This window comes from Amblyomma mixtum, chromosome 9 (assembly GCF_055824585.1).
Source record: "Amblyomma mixtum isolate Tamu chromosome 9, ASM5582458v1, whole genome shotgun sequence".
Taxonomy (NCBI): domain Eukaryota; kingdom Metazoa; phylum Arthropoda; class Arachnida; order Ixodida; family Ixodidae; genus Amblyomma; species Amblyomma mixtum.
In genome coordinates, this window is record NC_143020.1 from 22,996,287 (window position 1) to 23,018,425 (window position 22,139).

The window sequence follows — 22,139 nt, forward strand, 5'->3', positions numbered from 1 at the left end:
CGAAGCTTAAGCGTCCTCAAATTTTCCTCTCCGTTCCCTTTTACCCGCAAGACCAATGTAAAACGCTCTGTTGTGCGAACAGGATATCTGACTTTTAAGGCGAACGCCTTTAATGCCTCATGCTGTCGTTAGCAATCTGTGTCGGCCGCCGCGTCGACAGATGTGTCCGCGTTTTGGCGGGTGTCCACCGAGATATGTGAGACAGTTACTGCGTAATTTTCTTTCCTCAAATACAATTTTCAGTTTCTTCATTACGACCCCTCTTCTTTCACTGGCACTTCCTTCCTGTACGGTGCGTTAAGGGGTCCACCGAGATGACTGAAAATTACAGCGCCATTCCTTTCCTCATAAATCGTTGTGTTCAAAGGGCAAGGCATCGCGCCGAACGGATGGTGGCGTTCCATGGACTCACTGGCAGCGCTACAACATGGTGTCGCGTTCCACTCCTAAAGGCGAAGCTCCCAGGTAGCACAAACCGTTGGCCCAATATTGGGAGCCTGTTGGCTATGTGTGGCCCTATACAGGACCAACGTTGCCTTCATTGTCCCCATATTGGCACTGCCACAATGTGCCATTTCGAACATTGGCCCTACTTGTCCGATGTTTTCCCCATATTGGCAAATCCGCTTAGTTACACCCCCAACAATGGCCCTACTTCTCCGATGTTTTCCCCATATTGGCAAATCCGCTTAGTTACACCTCCAACAATGGCCCTACTTGTCCTATGTTTTCCCCATATTGGCAAATCCGCTTAGTTACACCTCCAACAATGGCCCTACTTGGCCGATGTTTTCCCCATATTGGCAAATCCGCTTAGTTACACCTCCAACAATGGCCCTACTTGTCCTATGTTTTCCCCATATTGGCAAATCCGCTTAGTTACACCTCCAACAATGGCCCTACTTGTCCTATGTTTTCCCCATATTGGCAAATCCGCTTAGTTACACCTCCAAAGATGGCCCTAAATGTCCGCTGTCGTCCCCATATTGGCAGTGCCGCCTCATTACACCCGCAACGATGGCCGTACTTGTCCGCTGTTTTCCCTGTATTGGCAGTGCCACGACACACCCAAGAATGTCCCTGTGATTATCGGTGGTTATTTCTCTCAATCTGTATTTTTTTTTCAATATTCGGACTTGTTTATTTATTTCTTCTTTATGACCAACAACAGCGCTAGCGTCGAACACTGACGCAAAATAACAATAAAAAGCGCGATGTAATTGATCGCGCGAAAGTGAGCAGAGGTCAGATTCATTCACGAAGGCATACGAATTTTGAAAAGCGGCGTCTTTTGTAATTATGGTATGCAAACAAAAAAGAAAGAGAGAAAGAGGTGCCGTAATCAATAAAATGAAATTTCGATTTGAGGAATGGTACAATAACGCACTAATTAACACTGTCTCGCATATCTCTGCGGACACCCAAATTCGTGTCTCAAAATATAGGCTCAACTAAACAAGTTTATGCTGCACGAAACGCTGAATCGTATGACACAATCCGGAACACTGTTGGGTAAACGGTTGGCATGATCCGATTTATTCCAATGCGCGGTGCCGACAACTACGATGGCTTTTCGACCGAACGAGCCGTATACGCTGTCGCGGCAAAGTGCGATATTAATAACCCAGCCGTTTGAAGAGGGTGCGTTTTTCGAGCAAACAATATTAAACCAGAGGAAAAGAGAAGCAAAGAAAGCTGGCGCGCCACATGCACCGGCGCCTTATCAAACACTGCGTGCGGAATGCCTCGCACGCCACGCTGCCTTATCAAAACCAGCGCGACACGCGTCGTCTCCACTCACGCAAATCTCTTCAAACGCTGCGCCATTGATACCGAAAGTGCTATGGGGCTAGTATCACCGTCAGCACCCAGAAGCCTGTAAGTTATATATGTAATAAAAAGTCCAAGCCTCCTGATAGACCCTGTAATGCGGACGCATTTTGCACACCTCAGTTTCTCTTGAGAGCGTTTACAGATTATGGTCACGAGGTAAATTTCATGTCATGAAGCTTTGCACAAGAGACCCCATGCTTCGTAAAGTGATGAAGTTTGGAAAAGGCTCTCTAAAAAAAAAGGCGTTCAGAATATTTACTCACAAGTGTTGATGCATACTTTCAAGGCAATTTACTGTCTGTGCACATAAAATTTTCATCATGAGAATAGTCATAAGTCTGATGGCATGAATTAAGAAATCCATTTTTGCTAGTGTGAACTACAAAGCAGAACAATCCGTTCACAAGAAAACGAGCATTCAAACCCCAGAATGTAAAGCAATTGAATACCCCTCATATCTTCTCATATTCTGTCTACGTTTATTATGTAAGTTAATTGCATTTTTAGTGAATATAACCTTATATTGAAATTTTTTGCAATTACGTCAATACTGTCACTTTGAAGCATTATACTAGGTTGCGTGCAACAAATAGTTTCACTTCATATCCCTTTGTGAGGAGTGGACCACAATGCTTCCTCTAACATTTCAATGTTAAAATTGGATTAAAAATGATTGTACTAATAGAGTCGCATCACTTCCAAGCGTTTTCAGCCACTATTGTTGTGGAAAAAGGTGACATTATAAAGACGTCAAATAAAGTACATATTTGTACCACAGCTTTTTAGACATGTAGAAGAAATCACGTTATGAAAGAAAATTGGTGAATAATGTGCTATGATTCTATTGATTGATGGAAAAAAGTTAGTGTGGTGAAGTATTTAAAACGAAACTTTGTTGTCAAAATGATCCTTGTCATAGTGTACACTTTTACTTCTAACAACACGACATCCAGGACGTGAAAGATGAAAACACGCTGAATGGTTTGTTACATTATTTGGTAGTTTTCAGCACTCAAAAGTATGGTATACAGGTTGAGTGTTTTTGTTTCCCAACACCTAAAAAAAGTGAGACCTGTGTCAGCTGTTGCTCTATAAAGGGCAACCATAAATTCGTGCTAATGCAGAAAACTGCATGCTGAATATTGTTCACAGTAAAATAACAATTTTGTTTTATACTGGAAAGCTACCAAAGGCCGGAACACAAGGCAGCAATTCTTCGGCATCGCATCTGCGTCTTAGCTACTGACATCACTGGAGGCAAGATTCCAGTGCTTGGAAAGCGTTTTGACTTATACAAACACCTTCCTAGCACCGAAATTTTGCCTCTGGCGATTCCAGTAGCGGAGACGCTGATGCGACACCAAAGAAACACTGCCCTGTGGTTTGGCATTTAGAGCATTTTTGAGGGGAATGGGCAGTTATCAGAGGCGCAGCTGCAGCCCTGCCAGCACATTTGGGTGGCCCTGAAAAGGGCCTTTATCTTCCAAGGTCGAAGACTTCACTCCTATGTCGCTTGCTTTCTCTGGGCGGTAGCTGGAGTGGAGAGGTACTAATGTTGAAAGCTTTGCTGCCCCTCCTCTTCTTGCTGCCGCGACACGGAGGAGATGTCAACGCACAAGTAGCCAGCATCAGCACCAATCTTGAAGACAAAAGCACTCCATATACTTCAGTGCATGCATGTGCTTCAGGTGGAATATGCATATTCCGGAGCTCTGTTAGTAAACATCGTTCAATAACTTGTGGCATAACTTCATTGTGTTAGTGTTGGCTGCTCACTCGTCGTGGTGTCACGTGGCTATGGTATTCTGCTAGTGTGCACAAGAATGCAAACTAATTCCAGGCTGCGCCGCCACAGTGGCTCAGCGGTTATGGTACTCGGCTGCTGACCCGAAAGACGCAGGTTCGATCCCGGCCGCGGCGGTTGAATTTCTTCGGAGGAGAAATTCTAGAGGCCCGTGTACTGTGCGATGCCAGTGCACGTTAAAGAACCCCAGGTGGTCGAAATTTCCGGAGCCCTCCACTGCGGCGTCTCTCATAGCCTTAGTCGCTTTGGGACGTTAAACCCCATAAACCAAACCAAACCTAATTCCAGGCTGCATTTTGATGGAGGTAAAATACGGAAGTCTCCTTTTGGTAGGCACAAGGATTTCAGCGGCTACTCAAGAAAACTGGGCATTCAAGATGAACCCACAGCCCAACATGATGGCACGGTTCAGGCCGCTCCTTTGATGCAGGCACATATACTGCTCAAGGTTCCGACAACGCTGGTTTCATTGAAGGTGAAGCAATGGAAAAATGACATGCTTCCGCTTGTGCTTAAGCCTCACGCATTGCACTTTGCCCTTGAGGTATGAGAGGGGCCAGATCTTGGTTTGTTGACCAACAGCATTGAAACGCCAGATGTTGAGCCTTGAGGAGGGTATCGGTGCCTTAAAAAAATCCTTGCCATTTGGAAAGATATCCGCTTTAACATTGTCGTGCATGATTTCAGTGACGACAACAGCACAGCTGTCAATCAGAAAGCAGTCACCAACTTTTGTGAGCCGCTCCACTTCTGTACTCAAACGCACACAATGCCTTGCTTCGGACATCCTTCTGCTCAGTTGGGCGAGAGGCCTATTAGTCGTCCGCAGCATTTTCTTAACTTTTCCCAGGTAGCTTTCGAACGGAAAAGCACTGAAACTGTCAACGGGGCCGTGCTTCAAGCACTGTTCTGCCAAATGCGCCAGTGTGTGTACGTTATAAACCAGTTGCTTTTCTCCATACAGCTTCCCGAACTCTTGCACAAAGTATCTGAGGAGATCCTTTGCAAACTGGTTTAGAGCTAGGTAGTGTTCAGGAGAGGCAAGTATGCGAACAGCTACATGCACAAGTAGGAAGTGTTTGTACAGCTCGTCAGAAAGGATGGATTTCAGAACTGTGGGTCCCAGGTAAAGCAGGAATGTCCGGAACTCTGTCGCTTTCCAGCGGTCTAGCTCTTCCGTCCCCCTTGGCTTCCGCTGGAAGGAGCTTGGGAAGCTTGCGGCTGCTTCTCGTAGCCTGTTGTTGAGCTCAATCCGGTCAGCACGGCTCAGTCTAGCACCATGTCCCTGACACACCCAGTTTCTGATAAGCTTCCGCATGACACCCAGGCAGACTAAGTGCATATATTCAGTAGGGAAAAGTTCCACCATATCGACATCCAACGATGTAAAGGGCGAAACACCTGTGTGGTGCCGCTGGTCATCCTGGGAACGAAATGAGGCATCGGTTCGTGGCTGAGCATGCAGGTCAGGAAAAGTAAGTCTGTTTTCGATGTAACGGCCTTTTTGGTTACATCTTTCACAGGCATAGTATCCTGTGTGCCCAGTGATGGCCTTGACAAAGCTCCTCGCAGGGGCATCACAGATGACAGCTGACAAGCTCACGCTGATGTGAACCCCTCTCACGATGAGTCCATTGCACGTAAGGCTGCGGACTTCTTCCAAAAAAGGTGAAAGGTATTCCTGCAGACAGGGTGGTTTCCCTACGCCACAATACACGCTCACCATGAATGGTGTGGACCCCTTGAGATTCGTGACTCTGCATAGTATCGGCCAGAATGATGTTTGGCTACTCCTATGCAGGGGCAATCCATCGATATTTGCCTGAAGGTTGATATTTGCAGGCACAGCTAATTGCCCAACCGCCTGCTGAATCCCTCAGCAAGGCCGAAATGAACAAATGAATCGCAGCGTTCCAGGTGAGCTTTGCGCTGCGTCTGCATGATGGTTCTTGCGTCTCTCGGTAGCTCCGCAATGCCACGCCGACGGCAGAAATCAAGCATATCATTTATGCATGCGTGGGTCAAATTGTGTTTGCTAGCTATGGCAGCTAGCTCCTGTGCAGCTGAGAGGTAGTTCTGAAAAGGCCCGCTAGCGTTTTCATTAAACCCGCCTAATTCCACACTGACCGCTGGGTTGTTCGGGGACACACTTTCATCATCGGACTTGTCCGAGGACGAGGTACAGTCACTTGTCCTTCCGCTTGCGGTATGTGTGCTGCTCTCCGACGTAAAATCGGGCTCGTCCAGACCACCCTGCACAGAAGATACCGTCGAGTCTGCAGGTAGCGACGAAGCAGCTTGACCGCTGCTACTGGCGCAAGCGCCGGCTGTGACTTCGCTCCTAGGTCGCTTGCTTGCTCCGGGCGGTAGCTGGATTGGAGGGGAGCTAACGTCGGAAGCTTCGCTGCCTGTCCTCTTGCTGCAGCGAGACTTCAAGCTCGCAGACGGAGATTCGACCGGCACTCGCGGGACGCCGAGCTCCTTCAAAACCTCCTCGTATTCTTTTTGAACAATATGATATTTTCGAGACTTCGAACTCATATCGGAGCGCAAAAGAGCCGAGATGCCAGAAGACAACGGATGAGCGACCCGCAACAAGATGCGACAATGAGACAATACAACACCTCAGGAAGCTAATGTTGCCCAAAAAACATCACGCGCAAAAGAAAAACGTGAACATTGTGCACCTTGTGTGAAAAATGTGAAGCTGACCGAATATTTCGTTTTGTTATAAAATATTTTGTAATTGCCTTATCATTTGCCAGTAAGACTACTTGAGTACAAGATGCAGACGCTACATCTGTTAGTTTTAAATAAAAATATTCATAAGGTGTAGTGATTTGATAAATAAAAACGTACAAAAAAATAAAGCCCCCTAGGTAGCGCCTCCTACATACACTTTCAAAGAATGCATCTGAAAGTACACATGCATCTCTCCACTTCTTTGGCATTCGGTCATCCCTCCATTGCCTCCTCTCTTCACTGCTTTATCCGTCGTGCCGTCGTGTTGAGCGCGCTGCACCTGTCCGCGCCTGTCTGCGTTATTGTTTTTTCTGCTTCTCTTGTCACCACATTGAAGACCGGGGAAACCAGCAATCCTGCGTTTGCGTAAGTATTTGTGCTAATCGTTTTTTTTTCTGCATGCGTTATACTCATGTCTTTACCGTGTCTTTACAATAGTGAGCAGGCCTCGTTGGTGGTTTGCTTTGTGTAATCTGTGTTTTTCTTCTGGAGTCTTATTTCCCCTGCAGCTATCTAATGATGCGTTACTTCAGAGAAAGCCTGTCGATACGGGATAATTCTTGATGCATGGCATATTTCAACATAACTGTTGTCTCGTTCGATGTAACAAAGCTTTCCTCAGTAGCCTTATTTATTACTGTTTGTCATTTTGATGTCAGTCGTTTGATTTAGTGATTTATCACACGCTTCAGAATTGCAGCATGCTTAGTATTCAATAAACGAGTAATTCCTCGAGAGCGTTGACTTCGTTCATTGTGTTGCGAGGCCTTTGTGTGAGAGGTATGAACATGCATGACAAGGCGAGCGATGTGATCAAAAAACCCTTAATTTCCCTACTGATCTTTGCTCCCGTTTCCTTCATGCAGCATGCCAAAGCGATTCGCAGTGGTTAAGTTTCCGCTGGAGGAAGACAGTGTGGCCGTTGTGCCGCTGTCATGGCTAAAAGGCAGCGAGGAATGCCTGTGGCCGAAGTCTGCGCGCGGGCGCGAAATAATCCGCCTCGCGCAGGCAGAAGCCGACCCATCGGCCGAAGGCGAGTGGGTGTGCTGCGCGGCCACTGTCGTTACCAAGTGCCGTAAGTAGTTGCATTGCAAACAAAGTATATTGTGCGGAAATGTTAACTGTGGTGTTCATTGTCCTGAAGCCCCATATGGGCCACGTCGTAGCGGAGAGCTTCGGACTAAATTATGGCGGTGTTTATTGTGTCGGCAAACAGCATAATTTTCGGGCTAAAAGTATCCTCACAATCAATTCATTTGCTACAGAAGGTGCTGTGAGAATTTTCTTCATTCATTGCTGCTGGCAAAAGTTCATTGAAGGTGGTCTAGGGGGAAGTAATGTGGCCGTCTTACACTCTTCTTGCAGTGATATAGGACAGGTTGAGGTTAGATTTTTTTTTATGGCCTTTCCAGGCTTCTGAGAACTTCACATTGCAAAACTTGAAGATCAGTGTGGTTCAACATAGTGGGTGCAAGTCTCGAGCTCGCTAACTGAAGACGCTGGTGGTGTGTGTTGTTAGTCTTCCTCATTTAGCCTTTTTGCACTTTATTTATTTCTGTTTTTTTTGTGAGCATGCTCCTGGTTGACTGTACTTAGTTTGATGTTCAATGTGCTGGAATTCCACGCCACAAATACTCATCTTTATTTGGTTAACATGACGACAACATCAAAGAGATCGTTAATACATGTTCCAGTTAGCAGGTGCTCTTGACATGCGTAAGTCACGTTTCTGTGCTTTCCTGTAAGGTGGCAGTGAGAGTATCGCAGCCAGTTTTCACGGAACGTGTGTCATGGGTTTTTTTCAGGTAATCACAGGTGAATGCCGTGAGAATGTTTTCTCGACCATTCTCCCAGATGCCGGGAGAATAAACACTGCCTTAAATGATATCTTTAACATGCTCTGACATCGAAGCACACAGCTACCTTTAGCATTCCATCTTTAAACACAACCGCTGTGGCTGAGATTGAACCTGGGTCCTCTGGCTCAGTAGGCAATATAACACTTGGCCAGCCTGGTAAGCGACTAAGTGGTGGTTGTCAACTATGCTTCTTAATGGGAACTAGCCTTGCGGAGCACCAGGCTTATACCCTTGTGTAATTCGAATTTATTGGAAGCTTATACATTGCATTCATTCAGTCTCTTTCAGAGCTGCACAGCAAAAAATGTCATAAACAAATGATACCAATTATAATCGGCAAAAAAATTTGATTACAATTAGGGTACATCAGTGCACGTTAAAGCTGTTTGGAATTGTTGTGTAGCATTTTCAAAAAGCGGGTGAAAACATTTGTGTGGGGGCAAATAGTATATCAGGTCATTATGAAGCACTTTAGCCATCAAAAGCCAAGTATAAAGTCAACCACAAATTCTATAAATATAAACAAACGATATGGCTGACACGGCAGAGTGTGGAGCTGACATCAAAAAGGGGAAGCGCTCAGTTTCAACTTTAAGTGCTTCTTAGCTAAATACGCGTGGAGCTCCAACCAACAAGAAATACAGAACCCAAAATGGTGGGTGGTGCTGGGCAAGGTTGCACTTCATGCTTGACGTTGCCGTTAACTACTGCTGAGACTGAGAGTGATAGCTATCCATGACAGCCTCCAGTGTGAATAGTGCCACACCTAAATTCATTTCTTTTAGCTAAACTCAATAGATAAAAGTATAAACTTTGGCAGTGCGCACATTGTTTTTGCACATTTCTTGCTTCTTCTGTGTATCTGGTGTCCAAAGTATACATTTGTCATTTGAACCTAATTAAATTAAATGTTCTTGTGTAGCAGCTGATTGATCACATTAGGTGCTAAGCCATGCGATTTGAATGGCATTAAATTGGCTAGTGGGACGGGCATTACAGAAATGTAAGAAAGGTCACATTATGATCGCTTATGCAGTGTTACGTGGGTAACCTGGTAAGTGGTCATAAGGTTGTTAAAATCATGCTGAGCAGGTTGTGTAAATTGCTAAACAGCGTGGCTAGTATTTACTATGTTTCCGATGTGCATTGAGGGAGCCTTTTTGGATGTGCAGCGGTTGTCCACCGCATGGCCTAATGTGCACAGCAAAGTGACTAAGCCAGCCTTGTCAACACATGCCAGTTGCTTCAACAGCCCACATGGGAGCAGCTGTTTTCTTTGTGAAGAACTGCCCAGTAATGCCTTTCTAAAACTGCAAAGTTTGCTTTTCAGGAAGTTCTACTTTGGCCAAAGAGGCCAGCGTGCGAATGCTCAGCTGTGCGAGCATGCGGTTTGCAATGTGCATACATGCAAGGTTTTCGGAGCAGTTGAGGTCACACATGCAGGGTCACATCATCTCAGTGAGGCATTTTTAGCTTTATTGCAAAAATTTCTGATGTCCGCAGCAGTCCAGAGCCCTCCCTTTTGTTATCCATCACATTTTTTTCTTTATGAGGTGCTTTGGAGCTTGTGAGATGTATGTACTGTCCACACAATGAATGTAGTTTGGAAGTTGGCGCCTCTTGATGTTGCCACCTGTTTTTCCCGTCTGCTTTTTGTATTTTGCTATTGCCGCAAATTTTAAAATAGTTTGAAGTGAGAATGAGGGAGAAAAAGAAAAATGAGGGTATTTGCCCATCCCTGCGTACCAGAGCTACCAGTGCTGCACATGCAGCATATGTTGTTGCCTGCATCATTGTAATGCATATAGTAGCGCGAAGAGGGGAAATTGGGTGTTGGTCTTGTATCCCAGCTCTTTCATAAACTTTGACAGAAAACTTGAAGTGGCACAGAACACAAGTGACTAAACTGTCAGCTGAGCGTTTTCCAGTACACTTACTTTTATAGGAACTCTTAGTGAGAACAGAATTCCAATAACATGCAGTGAAAGCAGTTATTCAGCTGAAAAAGCACATTGCTTTTTGTACATTTTTATCCCAACTAAACCTTTCTTTTTTGCATTTCCAAAACTTCTTCCGTATGTACCTTTAATTGTCTTGTTCGCATTGAGGCAAGATGGTCTTATTTCTAGGTTAGCGGAAAAATTTCTTTCATACAAGTGGGCGGGAATGTCTGTTAGCTATTGCAAGAAAATCTAATATGTTCAAGTATAAGCTCATACGTATTCTTTATTTTACATTGATCGCTGTTCTTACTACAGCTCTAATTCTCACTTAGCAGACCTCAGTATGTTTACTCTTCACGCCAGGCAACTCATGTGGGACATGCAGTTTTCTGATGAAGTCGTGCGTGGCTCTATTGACTGTGAACTGTTATTGATGTTACTGAGATTTTGTGTGCCTCATGCAAAAGCCACCAAATGAGATCACATATATCTTCACATATAATTATACTTTCTTTAGCATGGACATATTCGCCTAAATTGCATTTTTCATGGCTCATTTTGAATGAATGTTTTAAATTTATCTTTGTAATGTATGGTGTTCATCTCATGAGGTTTGTGTTTGACCTAGTGTGTGCTCGTTTAGGCCAACTGGCTGTCGAGGCGCGCTCAAATCTATCTACCTAGAAAGCATAATTGACAGGCTGGCCTCATTTCGTCTTTTCCTGATTCCATATGGTAAGCTTTCCATAGTCCTCTTGCGCTTCTTAATTTGAGCTAAATTGCAGTTCAGTGAAACTCGGGTGGGTATTCCACAGAGAGATTTAATCGGGGAGGTATGGGAAGCTTACTATATGAATTGGGAAATGATGGGCCATGTGTGACGGACTCATCAGTTATGATTTCGAGGCAGGGGAAGGAATTTTCAGAAACGTAAATGCAAAGAAAAGGGTTTAGTCTCAGCATAAGAGATGTATGCTTACATGCATTTCAGGAATCTTGTTTTCTCTTTGAATTCTGGTAGAAATGTACTCCAGAGTAAGCTTTCAGTTGACAGCTTGCTCATTCACGTTCTGTTCTATTGCTGTTACTGTGTCAGCTTCCAGAAGTATTATAATGCAAACCATGATAATAACCAACCAGTCCAATTTGAAATGCTATTCAGTTAGGCGAAACCTGAATAGGTTTCTCACATATAAATCCCATAGGAGGCAATAAGCAACAGTATTAAAGCGCAAAGTCTGAGTCTTGATGGTGTCACAAACAGTATGCTGCGAAGATTATGTAGCAGTGAAGCTATTGAATCACTAAGCACAATATGCTTAAAATTAAGTGCGCATGAAAAGAAATTGCAGATTTAGCTGCGCATGTGATTAATGGTTGAAGATATTTTGATGTGCATGAAGCACCAGCCGGCTGAGTAATCATTATAGGGGAATGCATTTTTCTTTTGATAGTATACTTTCTTTTTTTGAGTGTGTATGGAAGTGGTAAAAGTGAACATGCGGGAGCGCCTTCACAAAATTTAATATCAACTTTACTGTGTGACGTAAGTAGCGTAAATTCGTTAAGCTCTTTTTATTGCATAATGTGTCACAATTTGTTTCATGTTGGAGCATGAGAATTGCAGACTTGTTTGCAAGGGACCAGCCATGATAGGGCATTGTTCTCAGTACTACCATCACATGACGGTGAGAAAGGATACCATAAAGCATGCAGAAGCAAGTGCAAGCACATCTTATGTGCAGTGTCCATAGGTGATGGAAGAGCCACCACTGCTAACGCATAGCTTCTCTTTGGCTCGAAGCATTTGACTGCCGGCCACGTTTTACCAGTCTCTAGTGTAGAAAACAGGGGCATGTTTCTCATTACAGGACAAGTTCAAAATATTTATTCAGACCTCCAGAGGCTGTTTATGAAAGGAAGTAGATTTTCTTTTAAATGACAAGCAGATAAAGCGTTAAAATTGATCCAAAGCCTTCTCCTACAGTGCTTGTCATTCCCCATGAGCAGCTTCAAGACGTTCAACCTTTGGTACCAAATGCTAAAGTGTTCTGGTGTCTGTAATGTCCAAAATTTAGTGCACCGATATTTTGCCCTGACTTTATGTGAACTGGCAGTTTTGGTTCTGACGGCACAGGAACTGTGTTTTTGGTTTGTAATCTTTTGCAGGCACCTACAACAGTGCCGAAAGAAAGGCAAAGCGCTATAAATACAGCTCGGCATTTGAGAGCTCCGCACTGTCAGGTAATTTGAAAGTCCTAAATTTTTAAGTAGTAGCACCTAAATCAATGGTATTCTCAAAATACATGCAATTTTTCCTTAGGAAACGAATGTGCCGGAGATGTGCCAGCGGTGCCAGCGGTGCGGCTCCCAACACCCCGTAAGCTATAAAAGATATTATCTACAGACTGCTTCAAAAACAACATAGATCAGCACACTCTCTTCAGTGCATGCATTTCGCCTCGCTCACACTCTGCGTTTGTGAATCTGATTGGATGCGAGAGGTGAGTTTTCAGCTGAATGCTGAGCTCCATGTATGCAAAAGCTTGAGAAGGCGACGGCGGCAAGCAACGAGCAGCGCTGTCACTCGAAGCATTTTTCCCATGCCGCTTGCCTCATCACTCAGATCTGCACCTACACAAAATTTTGGTCATATCCTGGAAGCCCTCCTGCGATGAGCCAATCAGACCTCCACTGGCCGTTTCCAGTTTGTCACGTGAGGTCGTCGTCACCGTAGGAAAAATATTTACTTTGCTGTAGCTGTCAGGCAGACCCGCAACATTTAAATAATGAGAACAATCTGCTTGTCGGTTGCGGGGCGGTAACATTTGGATCTGTCTAACAGCGGATGCACTGCAGGGAGAGACGCATGTCGAGCCGCGGGTACTGGCGCTCAGTCCACCAAGCCCCTGCGCTCTATCTGTATATATGTGCAGAATCACTTGCGCCACATATTCTCACTTGCATTTTATGGTTTGCTCACTTGCAAGCAGATTGCAGTCACAGTTTATGGGAGTGTTTTTAAGCCGGAGTGCGCAGGCACCAAACGAAAGCACAGCTTCCCTGTGAATCCGTGATATGTCTTCGTCTTTTACTTATTAGTACTTTTATTTTTTTAGTACGAGTGAGGAGCTTAACCTTTCGTTATGCAGTCTTCCTGTGAACAAGTGAACCTCAGTCCTTTTTCTAATGCAATGGAGAAGTAACAATGTTATATTTTAGCACCAGCAGTATTTCCTTTCTTTTTAGTTGCACTCATATATAGAGTTGAGTTCATACTAATAATAACAGTTACTCTGGGCACTCAAGGTACTAACTTTCGTACAATGTGAAGCCAGCTGCTTTGTCTCTAAACATAGTATGCGCCTGCTACCGCAACCACTGTAGTTGCTTCTGTGTTGGTAGTTGCCGTGTGTGTCCTATCGTATAGTTGTTTTTGGGTTGCATTGATCACTCAGGTTTCTAAATGCAACTATCCGTAGATGACAATTTTTGGGTGACACTTTGTTTTAGGGCACGTTAAAGAACGCCAGGTGGTCAAAATTTCTGGAGCCCTTTAGTACGGCACCGCTCATAGCCTTGAGTCGCTTCGGGGCGTTAAACCCCCATAAACCAAACCAAACTTTGTCTTAGGACCAATGAGCCACAAACTACCGCACTGGAACAAATGCCTTTCCGTGGTGTAGGGGCAGAGTGCCCGTCTCACGACACAAAGGGCGGTGGTTCAATTCCTGCTTGAACACCTTTTGTGGGAGTGATTTTTCTGATGCTCCCAGGTTTTTGTAACTCCACTTTTCGGGCAACGCTAGGTTTCTGCGTCAACACGTCGTCTAATGTGTTCGCATTAATATAGCTTTTGGAAACTAAGCATGCATTATTTGTTACACTCTCGGTAAACATTCGAACCACATTAGGGAAGAGGGTCAAGAAATTGTAAATTATGAAATTTTACGTCCCAAAGCAACTAAGTTTATGAGGGACACCATGGTGGAGGGCTCCGAATGAATTTAGACCACATGGGGTTCTTTAACTTACAGTGACGGCACACAGGCGCATTCTGTATTTTGCCTCCATCAAAACACTGCCGTCGTGGTCGAGATCAAACCCGAGTACTGCGGTCAGTAGTCGAGCTACTTAACCACTGAGCCACCATGGCACGTTGAAGGGATCAAGAGGGAGAAGTGCCCCGTAGTGGAGGACTCCTGAAAAATTTCACCACCTGGGGATCTTTAATTAGCGCTGTCATGACTGCACACAAGCACATTCTGCACTTCACCTTAATTGAAATGCAGCCAGGTTCAAATAAATGTCTTCGTATGATGCGATATGTGTATTCTATTAACCCTTTTGGTCCATATATGGCAGGAATTTTGGGTTACTTAAGTGTACCATAGCAGCCTGCTGATTCATGAGAAATCTAGTCGTCACTCACTTGTATGTGGACAGCGAGAGTGCAGGTGTTGTTTTTCAGCAAAAAGATGCTTAATTAACACAGCTGTATTTAGTTATATTTATTGGTGTTCTTCTACTTTAGTAGCATTTTCTTTACCACTCCATCACCACTAATGCTGCATTCGCGTTCACCTTCAGCTCCACCAAACCACCCCAGCTCTGCTGAAGCAAGTGCGGCATCCCCTGTGCAACCCGACAGTGATGAAGCAGACCTGGCAGCTGCAACAACTGACCGTGAGACTTTTCACTTTCTTTACTTGTGTGAGACCAATACATGAGTCTGAACAATACATTAGGGTAAACGAGAGACAAGGACAGCTTGAGAGAATGGAATGAGTTCGTTTATTTTTCTCAGTAGTGAGCCAGCACTGCTACAAATACTGGCCAAGGGACAGTGTACTGAATTTTAAAGACCGTATATTTCCACGGTAGAAGAAGAGAGGTGATCCAATGGCGTTGCTGGGTGCAGCCAGTTAGTGTGACTTTTACGCAAGACATGGCCGCAAGGGGCAGCGCCAGTACGGGGGGCCTTTGTTGCTCATTTTTCTGGCGATTAAATGGGCGCACCTGGCACAGGCGCTTGATTTCGATGCATATATGATGTTCACCTACTTGAAACAACTCCTCTTCGTTCGAGGAATGTGCCTTTATATCTCTGCCCACGTTCTGGGCTATTTTGACTGAAGGCTGTGTGTGTAACCGATTAATAAATGGTGCCAGCAGCTGCCTTCTCAGCACATAGTTGTATTCAACTGTAACTTTGAAGTTTAGGAGAAACACGGTCAGTACAATGACTGAAAGCAGTCAAGTGAGCACTGTGTCACATGCATTCAGAGGGCATGCTAGAGCAGCAAATAAAAAGCCCATGCGGCTGCCAAGATCTTGAAGCTGTGCTTTGCTCCGGCTGTCATATGTTTCTCTTGTTGCGGCTCAAGCTGAATGGTGTATTAATCTCTGAGTTGTACATTGAAATTAATAACCAGAGGAAACTTTGTACCCACTCTTTCTTAATTTCATGTTGACACAAGTGGTGTGAAAACATTGTAAGCAGGTCATTGATGTCATTTAAGGAAACCAGCATCAGTCTGTTTGAATGCTTAAAACAACTTCAAAAGCAAAACTACTAGAAGCGAAACACTGAAGCATAACCAGCACCACCTCTGTTTGGTTCTTTGGCCAAAGCATGTATGCGCTGCTGTAAGCTTGCGCCGTAACACTTATCAATAAGCACACTGATGTTCGGTTTCTCATTACCGCGCGCACCTGGAAACTTGGAAGTCTCAATGAAACCGTGAGAGGTAGGCTCTCATTGGATCATTCAGAGGTGGACTGTTTTAACCAAGATCATTTTTCACACTTGGTGCCTCAGCTGCCAGCTTTGCGAGCTTTCTCAAATTGCGCGACTTGCTGCTGAGAGATCTTTTTTGTTTGCTGAATTGTCACATCCTCAATGAAACACAGCAATTTAGAAGATGCGCTGCTAGATCCACATTGTGCTCAGCACATGGAATGCGATGCGATGAAATTTCATCTATGGTGAGGTTGAACGCGTCAGACTTTGCTGCATGATTTTGAAAAACTGCTTCGGCTGACATAACCACTGAAGAAACGATTTTCGCAACCACAGTCACGTGAACACGGTCGGTACAGAGGGTGGACTTTTGCCACGCTTCCCGGCAAGTTCTGTCTTTGGGAGCACTGAGGAATAATACGTGGTCCTTCCAGGTCGCACAGCCGTTATTCGAGATAAGCACGACAAACTTCTTACCTCGCCCCCTTCCCGTCTTAAGGCATAATTGTGCATTTCTTGCAGTAGCTAAATGCACACAAATATTCAAGACAGTGTATTAAAACACGCTCCTGGAGTCACACTCTAAGAAAATAAATGAGACCGTCCTGCACATTTTCGTTCACCTGTATGCTGAGCTGCCAGTCACATGGTCAGGGATTGCTATCGGTGGCACAACGCCCAGAGGAAGCAACAAATCACAGCATGCGCCTCAGGTGCCCGCTTCGAGGTGCTGAGGCACTGGCTGTGACATGTTAACTAGAGCGAATGAAACAGCAGACAGAGAAGCAGACGCTGCACATCAACTGAAGTTCAATGCACATTCAAGAAAAGGTTCTCACTTCACCAAATCATGTCTGCACATGCGCGAGAAACTCAACTTTGCAAACATTTCCTGTCATAACAGAATAACCGGCAATCACGAAATTCACTGCAAGGTGATGCACACTTTTTGCTATGTATGACAACTCTTTTCCAGTGAGGGCAATTGAAGGGGTGCTCACACACTTGTCTCCTGCTTTATCAGTGCAAAAAGCTTCAATAATCTCCCTATCAGCATACTTGTGGAGCCACTTCAGCACTCCAGTGCAGTGAAAAAGAGATCTTTTTTGATTTTGCACTTGGGGCAATGGGCAGCCTGCGGCCATCAGAGCAGAAACTGTTGTCCTGTGCTTCCTCAGTCTTCCACTGAGGCACTGGCCCATCTGGCCTACACAGGAAAGTGGAATAAGGTAAACCACTCCCGACACTGCAGTTTACAAACTGCGTGGCGTGCCTAATCCGCTGGCTTTCACTTTCACCAGTACTATTAGCCATGCTGCTCATCCTTGCCAAACACACCTTCTCTCTGCAGTCGCCCTGTCTCAGTGCTTGCACTGAGATCAGATTTCTGACAAACATTTCATTTTTAAGGATGTTATTGATACGAGCCACAGTTGAGCTGAGCTAGTTGGCATAACACTCGTAAAGCATTTAATTTGAGTAACCTCAACCAATCATGTCCCAACCGAAGTTTACGAGCCTTGTGATTAGTAAAATTGAAACAGAGTATGCACAGACTTGTTTTAGGCAGAGGGTGTGTGTACATATTTATAAAGCTGCCCATTTCAGTTTACGTTTTATGTGTGCTAACAAATGCACTTCTGAACAGTGAAATATAGGGGGCGGCTGAAAGTTAGGTGGGCAGGTGAAATTAAGAAGTTTGAAGGAATAAGGTGGCCGCAGCTGGCAAAGGACAGGGTTTTAATTGGAGAGACATGGGAGAGGCCTTTGCCCTGCAGTGGGCGTAGTCAGGCTGATGATGATGATGAAATATTGAAGTGAAATGTTGAATATATAAATACACAAATAAAACACTCACAAATCCTTCCCCCCCACTCGAAAAAATTGGCAGGTTCACCGCAGTTGTGTCGAACCTTAATGTAGAGCGAAAGTTGCTTTCTATTTATCTCAGTTTGTTTTTCTTTTTCTTTAATTTTTATTGTTTTTTTTATTTGTTCCAGCCCTGTTTATATTTTTGTTTTATTGCATTTTAATAATTTTTAATTTTCCTATTTTCATTTTGTGTTCCGCTGTCTGTCAAGGTCGTTTTGCATACAGACATGACCTTGAATTGCAGAGCAATATAGTTTCCGTTCTAAAGAGTTCCAGAGTCCTTGCTTCCCTAGCTTTGTCCTCTCATCATTCCCACTGCAGTGGTAGCTGTGTGTCCTCAAATGCTGTATTTGTAATGTTCTCATCATTCCCACTGCAGTGGTTGCTGTGTGTCCTCAAATGCTGTATTTGTAATGTTCGTGTTTTCTTTCTGGTTCTTTTATTGCTCTTTTCCCCATGCCCTAACCTCACTAGGACGCTGCAACCTGTGGCAGAGGACTAAAAGAAATCTAACTAAAAATTTAAAAGATGAAGTCTTACAGATTATGGCTTAGTACTGTAAAGTACTCACTGCACTTTACGCATTGGCTGCTCTTTCAATGGATTTATTTTTTTGCTGAGCCCACTTTGCTTTCCCATTGGCACCTAGTTTGTGACATTGAAGGAATCCACTTACGACAAACAGTTGCATTCTCTGCCGTAACGTGTTAGCAGTGGGAAGTCATAAGAGCAGGAAGGGAAATTGGTGGGACCGTGTGGACAAATTTTCAGAACTGAATCTGAGGCCTTCTGAGAGCTGTTGCATTGAGAACAGCTATAGTTCACCGAGGCATTATTAGTGCAAGGTGAAATTTCAAACATTTACTTCAGATCTGCAAGGGATGGAGCAGTTGCAGGCAAAAGTATCTTTGTGTTTAACAGGACCTTGTAGTGGTACTCAGTGGCGGTTCAGAAGACTTACAGAGAGCAGGTTGTGGACGCCCAATATTGCCTCTGCCTTGTTGCTATTATTGACACTATGAGGTCTAACTGCTTTAGGAAGCCTCCTCACATGAAAACTTTTTCCATTTCAGCGGTCCTGCTGAAGGTTATCTGGCTGCTGCTGGAGATCCGCCAGCAGCAGCGGGACATTCTTCAGCGTTTGAATGACCGGGATCGCTGCCAGAGGCCAACCACGCCGGAGCCAGTCAATGCTGGGGGAGCGAGTGGAGTGGCATCGCCACGATACCCCTCGCTCCCAGTATTCACACTGCAGGAACTTGAGGCAGCGGAAGCTGCCGTCCACGATGACGACGTGGCGGCTGCTCTAGTAATTTGTTTTGTCATTCAACTCTCAGTGACTTTCAGAGCTGTATGCTTGCCAAATTATTGCTTGCCTAATGTAATTCAGGTATTAAGAAATCTAAACACCAATAGTAGGTGGATGCCGTTTGTGAATAATGCCGTTAAAGCTCCCTGGTTATGCAGTCTGAATGGAAGGAATCCTGAAAACTGCACATAAATGGTTTACTTTCGCATTGTTCATGCACTGTTTCAATGTAGCGGGAAATTCCTGTAATCGGAGCACTTTAAATGGTAAAATGTTGCGTGCGTACTCAGTGCTCTTGGTATTAGTGTCTGTAAGGTACAACAAGGAAGAAAATGCACGTGCAGGGTCAAGCTGTTTATTTTAATTCTCCTGCTTTTCTGTGCTGTACTGTGCTACACACTGTGGATCAGTGCTCCTATTGTGTCAAACATGCTTATAACAATATTGAGGTGCCTAGATAATGTTGCTGTAACTGATAATTGTAAAAGCAGGGTTATGTCCCAAAAGGAATATACTTGATCAAAACAGCAGGATGCACGACACGAGCCACCGATCTAAGCGCTGCTTAAACCAACATTCAGGCTACACTACTAGAGGAAAAAAAAAAGAACAAGAGACATAATGGCAACACGCGGCTCTGATTAGCCAGAGGTACTTAACTGCACCTGGCCATGTGGTCACACCATGGTTGTGTGTCAGGCTCTGCATGATTGGCATCCCAAGTAAAGCCCTCTTTTCAGGAGCAGTTCTTAACTGAAAATCAGCGGAGCTTTCAGGACCCAGTGAATGGTAACTGCAGACACAAGTCACACTGGCAACACGTGGCCAGTGCAGCACGCCACGCAGGCCTATGCTATCATTATGCAGCAGACTAGGTGTTTAACGGCGAGGGTGCACTCAGAAAAGCTAGTCTATGTTGCTATGGCATGCAAGCATCTCTTACACAGCTGTCATCTTGCGAGTGCGTAGTCGCATGCTCTTAACACTTTCGACGTGCCGGCTCTGCACGTTTGCTGTTGTGCTGTAAGCTTTCGGCTCATGCAGTTGGAGCATTTTCATGCTTTTGTTTCTTTTAAGGTTGGATCTCTGTCACCACTTTAAATTATTATAACCTATAATGCTCTGCGACAGCATTGTTATAAGCTGTCCATTTGTTTCCATAAACACATGGTGCAGCTGATGATGCTGCAGTTGTCCATTGTTATGTCCGATATATTGTTCTACTGGTATCGCTAAAAGTGGTACAACTAATGCTTTCGAAAGAGAGCTTGCATTGCCACCTGAATTTGGCTAGTCATAGAACCAAAGTGTGTATAAGAATTGGTTACACGTTCTGTCAAAGCGTTCAGCCTCATAAAAATTTATAATTTTATTCAGGCCAGTTTCATTATTTTAAGTGATGCCCCAATTAGCTAGTTGACAATATGTAACGATAGCAGTTCGTGCAGCTTTACTCATGTGCATGGAGTTGGAAATATTCCTGTAATATTCAAGGGCTCTGGACACTAAATAAATCCTGCACATAATTGTCTATGAAGAAGCTAAGATAATACTTAGACTGCTGAGTGGTGCAGCATTTTAGAGCAGTGAGCACCTTTGCTAAGGGGGGCAAAACATCTTTGGTATTTGCATGAACAAAAAAAAATAAGGTCTGCACTTCATGCTGGAATAGTAAAGGTTTCATATCAAAAGTGATGTATTCTGCTTTGGTATAAGCACTTAAACAGGAGCTCACACATTTACATTTTGTGAAAGAATTTACCATAGAGTGTGGTGTTTTATTCGAAATAACCATAAATTTGTTTATTTTCAGCGGAAGCAGCTTGTCCGCCTAGGCGGAAAGAGCTTGAAAGAGGTGGCCGGGAATGTGATGAGTGCAATAAAGGGGTCGAAGTGCAGCGGTTGTACAGTATGCACGGGAGGAAAGGCAAAAAGCCATTTATTGGCTTAAGGATCTGCAGGGTGGCAACAGGTAAATTTTATTTTTAATCGCTCTACTATTTAATTTTGAAAGGTTTATTTGTAATCACAGAACTGGTTTTGCCACACTATTTACCTGCCTTGTTTGTTGGCACTCTGCATCATTTTGTGTGTATGATGAATATGCTGCTACTGTAATTGTCTGTGATTAGTTTGGGTTGTGGTCTTAGTCAGAAAAAACTCAGAGCAAGCCTGCACACCAGTGGAGTCTGCTTCTGTTGGTGTTGTTTTGTGTTGTCAGTTATCTCGCAGTGTAAACGGCCTGCATAACATGCAAAGTAATTTTTCGGCAATCTCATGACAGTAGCTCAGTGTTGGTGGAGAAGGCTAGCTTCATTGCGGGGCATTTATGCTGTACAATCTGACTGCAGGACCCAGTCTGTGGTAATATGTGTACTTCCCGTTTTCTGTTTGTCGGACAGTGAACTTGATTTTCATGTGCTCTTGTACTGCATTTCTTTGCCTTGACTGCACCCTTGCCTTGTGCAGACGCCATATGTGAGAAGCAGGGGGTGGACCTCACAGTGGCACAGGGATTTATTCAAAGGTGGCTGCCAGGTGCTTGCGATCGCGGGGGTGGCCGGAAAAGGCGATATGCTGAAGCATTTCAGCCGGCCACCCCTCCCATCTCAGCCCCACCTGTAAATCCCTGTGCTGGGTCAGCCCCCTGCTCAGAGACCCCGCCCCCCATGGCCCTGACCCCCTGCAGACAGCCCCTCCCGTCTGCTGTCCCTGCACCTTCCCCCTGCTTGGCCCATCCCACCACCTCTTAGCCAGGAGACCTTCCCGCGCGAACGTATGCGTGTATGAATTAAAGTGTTGCTTTTATTTTTCGGTTCTCTTTTTGCCTTCTGCTGGCTGCTTATATGTCAAGAGTTACATATAGCAACTCCAGCTGCCGGAGAACAAGCAGAGTTAGTCTGCATTGTTGTCGGCCATTCCACATATCAAATGGTTGCGTGTAGTCTTGCACGGAATTTTGGTCGTGATGGCCACAAAACAAATTACAGAATATACAACAAGAGGTGTGGTATAAAACTAGGTGTGACCCCGA

At 44.6% G+C, this 22,139-nt stretch overlaps 2 protein-coding genes across 2 annotated transcripts; one reads left to right on the forward strand and one right to left on the reverse strand.

Annotated features, from left to right (window-relative positions):
* The first annotated feature begins 3,526 nt into the window (after positions 1–3,526).
* On the forward strand, positions 3,527–21,913 carry LOC149328502 (uncharacterized). The gene is made up of 6 exons (XM_089562143.1): positions 3,527–6,745; positions 7,246–7,454; positions 12,351–12,425; positions 12,505–12,561; positions 14,772–14,867; positions 18,870–21,913. Exons 1-6 carry the CDS (start codon positions 6,546–6,548, stop codon positions 19,295–19,297), a joined length of 1,065 nt encoding a protein of 354 aa, XP_089418269.1. The 5' UTR covers positions 3,527–6,545; the 3' UTR covers positions 19,298–21,913.
* On the reverse strand, positions 3,758–5,494 carry LOC149328503 (uncharacterized). Its single transcript, XM_089562142.1, has one exon. It carries the CDS (start codon positions 5,361–5,363, stop codon positions 4,104–4,106), a length of 1,260 nt encoding a protein of 419 aa, XP_089418268.1. The 5' UTR covers positions 5,364–5,494; the 3' UTR covers positions 3,758–4,103.
* Positions 21,914–22,139: the final 226 nt, after the last annotated feature.

Coding starts and splice junctions, on each gene's coding strand:
- LOC149328503 (XM_089562142.1), bottom strand. CDS start 5,363: ATGGTGAGCGTGTATTGTGGCGTAGGGAAACCACCCTGTCTGCAGGAA.
- LOC149328502 (XM_089562143.1), top strand. CDS start 6,546: ATGCATCTGAAAGTACACATGCATCTCTCCACTTCTTTGGCATTCGGT. Junction 6,746..7,245: donor ACCAGCAATCCTGCGTTTGC/GTAAGTATTTGT, acceptor TCCTTCATGCAG/CATGCCAAAGCGATTCGCAG. Junction 14,868..18,869: donor GGCAGCTGCAACAACTGACC/GTGAGACTTTTC, acceptor TTTCCATTTCAG/CGGTCCTGCTGAAGGTTATC.